Here is a 6,382-nt window from a genome sequence, read left to right on the forward strand (position 1 = left end):
GCTAAATTCCTATCAAAAATAAGTTCAATTGACTGAATGTACAAATCTATTCATTTCCAACAGCAACAGTAAAAGGCAGAGGATACAGCATGTCTAGAGGGTACAACACGTGATGATACAAAAACACTGTTAGCACACGAACATAGAGAGACATAGAGGGAAAGACAGGGAGAGAGACAGAGAGAGAGAGACATCGAAAAAGAGAGAGAGAGAGAGACAGAGAGAGAGAAAGAAAAAAAGGGAGAGAGGGGGTTGTTTTCTTTCATTACAACACGTCTGTACACCAACACTTCAAGACACCTGTGGCACATAAAATATCCCCAATCACAGAGGTGTGGAGTCCAGCGTCTAAATTTGAAGAGGGGGAATTTTGCAAATACCCCTAGGAGGTCTTGGGACAGGGAGTGGACCTGGAAGGGGTCTGGGGGTCTGGAGGGCTGGAGGGGGCTGGGGGGGGCTGGAGGGCTGGGGGGGGCTGGGGGGGGCTGGAGTAGACAGCAGCGAGGTGGTAGACAGGGAGGGTCTTCACAGACAGTTGGAAGGCATTAGGGCATTGGACAGGGACATGTCAGGTGCAGCTGTTGTGCTGGCTGATTGATAGTTTGTATTTCACCCAATGGGAGACTGCTAGGGTACTGGCCAGTGTGTCAAATTAAAAAGCAGCAGCAGCAACAACAAAACATCCTTGCAAACATTTAACTTTGCTAAATCATGAACAATCCTACAATTCTGTCACATTTTTTAGGTCCCAAGGATACATCGAAACAAGATGACAGAATTTATTTTGGTCTTGGATTTCAGCAAAATAAATCGGTGAAACAAAATCTTGTTGTTAAGATTCCTTACAGCGGCTCAACAGTATTCCGATACATGTTAACTCACATATATTTATATCAGCTCAAGTCCATGCTTAAAACAGGCTTTCTGACTTGTAACTCCATCCCCACTCACTCTCTCACTCACTCTCTCTCTCCTGATGTGACTTGTACAACATTCTCCCTCTATGTTACTGCCTCTCTTCTCTGGAGGACCCTGGCCACACCAGCACATTCTACAGCACCCTCCTTCAGAGACCCACACACACCATGGAGACACGTATATGTAACCCCAGTACAGTTCATCACGTAAGGCTTCAGACTACACAGTCCTATCAATGTTCATAGTGATTAAGTGCAAGTGAGCACTTTCAGCGACTGTACTTACAGTCGACCAGACATGAGAATCAATGTGTGCAAGCACATACCTTAAAGTAATTAACAGGAAGTGATAAACGTGTTTCCAGACTGGTCGTGCCGTGTGTTTGTGACGATGCGTGTCTAAATGAATGTCACACGCCTTTGTGGGCTCGGCAGGGTGCCGTGGCCATGTGGCACAGATCCTGGTGAAGGAAGGGTTTCCCGACAGGAACTCGATTCCGTAAGTCGAGTGAGGCGGGAGCTGGATGGCGTCTGTCCGTCCTGTTTGCAGACACACAGCGGCCACCGGTGACTCCGCTACCCCGTGACCACTCTCTCTCTCTCCGTTTTCTCAAAACGGAAATGAGAGAGAGACGGAAGAAAAGCTAAGAGACAAAACTCTACAACCGACTACACTAAGAGATTAAGGGAGACCGGCATCTGTCCTGTCTGTGTGTGTGTGTCTGTGTGTGTGTGTGTGTGTCTGTGTGTGTGTGTGTCTGTGTGTGTGTGTCTGTGTGTGTGTGTGTGTCTGTGTGTGAACACTGGCAGGTCTGGTTGTGCTTTGGAAGTTGTTGTTCTACTCCGGGAACATGAAATGAGAGTCTTCTTCATATCCTCCCTGTGTCCATCTCCTTCTCCTCCAGAAGGCTGATGAGCTGAACGAAGCTCTCCTTCACTGCCACCATGTTGTCTGTGGTGCAGCCTTCCAAGATCCACCTCTTGCCTCTCGCCAATGGCTCCAACTCAAAGTACTTCTTTATCTACAAGGAAAAAGACAGAGAGGGAGAAGAAGAAAGAGGGAGAGCAATGGTAAACAACACATCACAGGCAACATCTTGTTTTCGTGTCTCTTTCCCTAGTACATTATCGAAAACTTATTGTCTTATGATTAAGTCGGCAACTCTACAAATGGTGTCCTTGGGAAGGGGTGTTTTGATAGTGCTTGTGTCATTCATTCCATGGTTGAAGACGGACACCCAAAGGCCTTTTGTCGTTTTGGAGCACGTCCTAAAAGGACACCTGCAAGGAGTCTGTTTCCACAAAAATATTTTTCCACACCTTCACTTATCGTTGTGGTTACACAGACACCTGTGTGGTCACCATGACGAGGCGCTGCCTGAAAACATGGCAGTCGAGACACACCGGAAAAATATATTTGGCCTTCCGATCCGGGAGAGCCTGTAATATGGAGTTCTTGGCAGGAGCGCCGGCTGTTTGTCACTGAGTATTATGAGCATCATATGTTAGCTTTATGTTCAGTGCCTGATTTATTTTATTAAGTTGGCAGCTGATGACAATAGAAGAGACAGAGAAAGAGAAAGAACCAGAAAGAGAAAGAACCAGAAAACAGCTGTAATGTAAATACACATCTGAGGGCGGAGAGGAAATTAGTTTTGACTTCCATGAGGAGCCAGAACTTGTCATGAAATCTCTGCAGTTTCTTTTTTAAAGAGGCTTTTTAAAAACCGACCACTAGGCAGCAACTGGAAACACAATGAGGGGAATTCTGATGCCCTCGGGAATAATTTGTTATATCAAACAGTTAAGTAGGACAGACGTTTCAAGCTGCTAAACTAACGAGTGGTCATTACATAACAAGGATGCAATAAAACACCTTTCATCGATGCTTGTTTTCATGTGTTTCTCTGATGTTCATATATGGAATTCAAAATAAAAAGCAACAAAAAACTATCCGCACAATTCAAGATCTGTCTAGTTCCCTTCAACAGAAGACAAAGAGATGGGCGATGCAGATAGGAAAACACTGTATTTATATCAAGACATCAAGTACTAGATGTGGTTATCCAAATGAGGCGGGATGTTTGAGGTTGTTCCTCCTTGTGAACAAGGGCGGTAGAGGGCGGTTTGTCTGGTGGCCAGGACACCATGCTGTTACATCCAGGTGACTCATCACTCTCCTGAATCTCTGTCCACTTAACCCTTAGTTAAGAAAAAGGCATTACTAATAATAATACATTTTATTTGTAAGGAGCCTTTTTTGCACTCGAAGCACTACAATACAATAATAATTAAAGTCATAGAGCATCATAGACAATAACAACAAACAATACAATTCATAATTAAAAACCTTTAAAAAAAAAAGGTTCGCTTTAAATAAAGTACTGCTAACCTACAGATTAAAAAAAAGTTTGGTAAATTCAACAGATATATGAAGCAGTTCCAGAGTTAAGCCAGAGGTGTACACCTTGTGAAACGTAGCCTACAGTCAATCTTTTTAGCGAATAAAATTCAACGTGTATTCACCACTAGGTGACCTGTGAAATTGCTTTGTCTAGACCTGTGTGTTCTGTCTGGCTGGCTGTGCCGTGGTGTGTGACATGAGGGAGGGGAGATGGAGGGGTGAGGTGTTTAGTGTTCTGTCTGTGTTCCTCTCAGCCCAGTGCCAGCTAGTGGGGCAAGAGAGAGCCACTGAAACAAGATGTTGCCTGTGAACTGTTTTGTTTATCTCTTTCTCTCTTTCTCTCTCTATCTCTCTCTCTCTCTCTCTCTCTCTCTCTCTCTCTCTCTCTCTCTCTCTCTCTCGCTCTCTTTCTTTCTCTCTCTCTCTGTCAGTGGCCCCTTCAGCCTGGCCTCCAAGTGTCACACAGGTTTAATGACTGATTAGGTCACCTCAGCTGTGTTTCACCCAGTCTCTCTCTCTTTCTCTCTCTCGCTCTCTCTCTCTCTCGCTCTCTCTCCCTTGCTCTCTCTCCCTCGCTCTCTCTCCCTCGCTCTCTCTCTCCCTCGCTCTCTCTCTCTCTCGCTCTCTCGCTCTCGCTCTCTCGGTCTCTCCCCCCCCCCACCCCCGGCTGGAAAGCCGAGTGGACCCAAACAGTGTTAACAAATCTGTCTGGGTAACTTGAGCTGTTCTAGCACCGGCTCTAACCCCCAGACCTAGCCTGCAGACGATTTGGCTGGCTGGCTGTCTGGCTATTTGGCTGCCTGTCTGGCTGCCTGGCTGGCTGCCTGTTCGGCTGCCTGTCCGGCTGCCTGTCTGACTGTCTGTTGATCTGACTGTGTCTAAAGGCCCTCTTCTGGTAGACTCTGTACTGTGCTGGCAATGACCTCTGTGACAGCAGACAGGCACAGCTTCATACAAGTCCAGTCCCTCCCTCCCTCCCTCCGCTCCTCCCTTCCCTCTCCTCTCCTCTCCTCACGGTCAGGGGTTGACCTATTTGTCGAGACTGGAGAAGAACCTCGCTCTGGCCCAGAGCAACCTCCCTGTCCTTCGCTCGGCAACACCTCCACTTCTCAAACTTCACAGGACAAACTAGTTCCTCTGAGATTAAGTCCTCCCTAAGCACACTTATGGTCTCCTTAAGGCGTGTCGTGAGACGATGGGAACCGTAAGCCCCACAGGACTGGGCCAGATGGCTCCAGGGATGACCGCTAGGTCACCCAGTCTGGTTTCTTCTAGGTCACTCTGACCCAGAGCCGCTGATCACAACACAAGGCAGAGAAAGCGGCTTACTGTAGATTCTGGGAAAAAGTGCAGCTGTGGCAAAAGGTTTGGCTCCAAACCTCTCCTCCTCCGTCACTCCCCCACCGTGTGATACCGCGTCACAGACTGAGGCTAGGTGGTCATCTGGACCTGGGCTAGCAGGGCATGGTGCTGACGGCCAGGCTGGTTGCTTTGGTTGCCCGCCCACCCTGCTTTTGGCTGAGTGTTGATGTAGTTCAATTCTTACTGTCCTACATGCGTAAGGAGACAAGCGTGATCTGTAGACGAGCGCGATCTGGAGACGAGCGCGATCTGGAGATGGCGCGCTGTCGATCCATTCAGCCGACACAGAATCTGAAGAGCCCCTCTCACAGAGCTTCAGCTTAGCGACTGCCAGACAGGCTCAGAGCGGCAGAATGACCTTGTTTGATACCCAGCTTGACAGGTGCAACGACGGCTGGACAAGCGGTCCTTCAAGTCCCAAGACGGTCAGTCCCCCGGGTCGTCCTGCTGCTGGACGTGTGTCGAGGGTCAGAGACTTCCTCAAGAGTCCAACTGAAGACGTCCACAAGCAGACCAAGGCCAGCGTGCTGCTGTGGAGGTATTCATGATGGAGAGATACTCGGGCTTAACAGCTTTATGCTATATGCATGTTTGGGGAATACAAAGTGAGGTCTTAATATGAATTATTCTACTGATCAACAACACCAGATGGGAGGAGCGAGTGACAACGGAGAGTGGGCCAAAATGGGAATTATTAACATTCCTGTGGCAGATCTCGATTGTAAAGCAAATATTAAACATCCCAGGCTGGATGTTTCTTTTAGGAAGTAAAGTTCTTTGTCAAGTCTGGTTTTGGCAAAGCCCTGAGGGCTGATACGTACAAAATCTGGGAAATCTGGATATTTAAACCAAATCAAATAATATCAAATAATCTTAAAAACGTCTTCCTGTTTCAGAGAAAGTCATGTAAAAGATAGGAAAGGAAATGTTCACTTGAGACAATTATGCCTGTCAGCCATCCTTAAAAAATCAACAATGAAGAAACTGATATATGAAGAACGATCCCTCTAACACCAATGTCTTCCTCCATCTGGTAAATATCAAAGATTTCAGAGCGAGAAGCTTTATTCAATAAACTCATTCCACCCTGGGAATGGTCCTCGTCTAATGTTTTTGCCCCAGATTTCTATTTCAGCATGGGGTCCACATTTAAGAAAAACAGTGTTGTTAAACACTTTTGTGTGCAAATGAGGAGCTGTGACCAATTTGGGCCTAATCTTCTGTTGTGTGTCTTGTCTCTGACAATGTAAGGCCTGTTTTGAGTGAGAGTGAGTGAGTATGTGTGTGTGAGAGAGTGTGTGTGTGTGTGTGTGTGTGTGAGAGAGAGAGAGAGAGATTGGGCAGCAGCTTCTGCTGTGTCATTAGGTTGGTCCACAGCTCAGCAAAGAAACACACCAGCCAGGGGCCACCCTAGAGACCCCCCTCCAGCCAGGGGCCACCCTAGAGACCCCCTCCAGCCAGGGGCCACCCTACAGACCCCCTCCAGCCAGGGGCCACCCTACAGACCCCCCTCCAGACAGGGGCCAACCCTAGAGACCCCCTCCAGCCAGGGGCCACCCTAGAGACCCCCTCCAGCCAGGGGCCACCCTAGAGACCCTCCTCCAGCAAGAGCTAAGAGCTTGTAGCCAGGAACCAGGGGAGGGCTGGGCAACAAATAAAGACTTAAGAACTCCCTTCATCCCAGCGAAGGAGAAGAAGA

General features: G+C 47.8%; 1 protein-coding gene across 1 annotated transcript in view; it reads right to left on the bottom strand.

The window, feature by feature from the left end:
• Window positions 1-481: 481 nt before the first annotated feature.
• arl15a (ADP-ribosylation factor-like 15a) overlaps window positions 482-6,382 on the bottom strand; it is a 32,100-nt gene continuing 26,199 nt past the window's right edge. Inside the window, exon 3 of the mRNA XM_047016598.1 lies at window positions 482-1,939. Within this exon, the coding sequence (XP_046872554.1) occupies window positions 1,787-1,939 (153 nt within the window). The 3' untranslated portion in view covers window positions 482-1,786. The remainder of the gene's footprint in view (window positions 1,940-6,382) is intronic.

This window comes from Hypomesus transpacificus, unplaced genomic scaffold, assembly GCF_021917145.1.
Source record: "Hypomesus transpacificus isolate Combined female unplaced genomic scaffold, fHypTra1 scaffold_42, whole genome shotgun sequence".
Lineage (NCBI taxonomy): Eukaryota > Metazoa > Chordata > Actinopteri > Osmeriformes > Osmeridae > Hypomesus > Hypomesus transpacificus.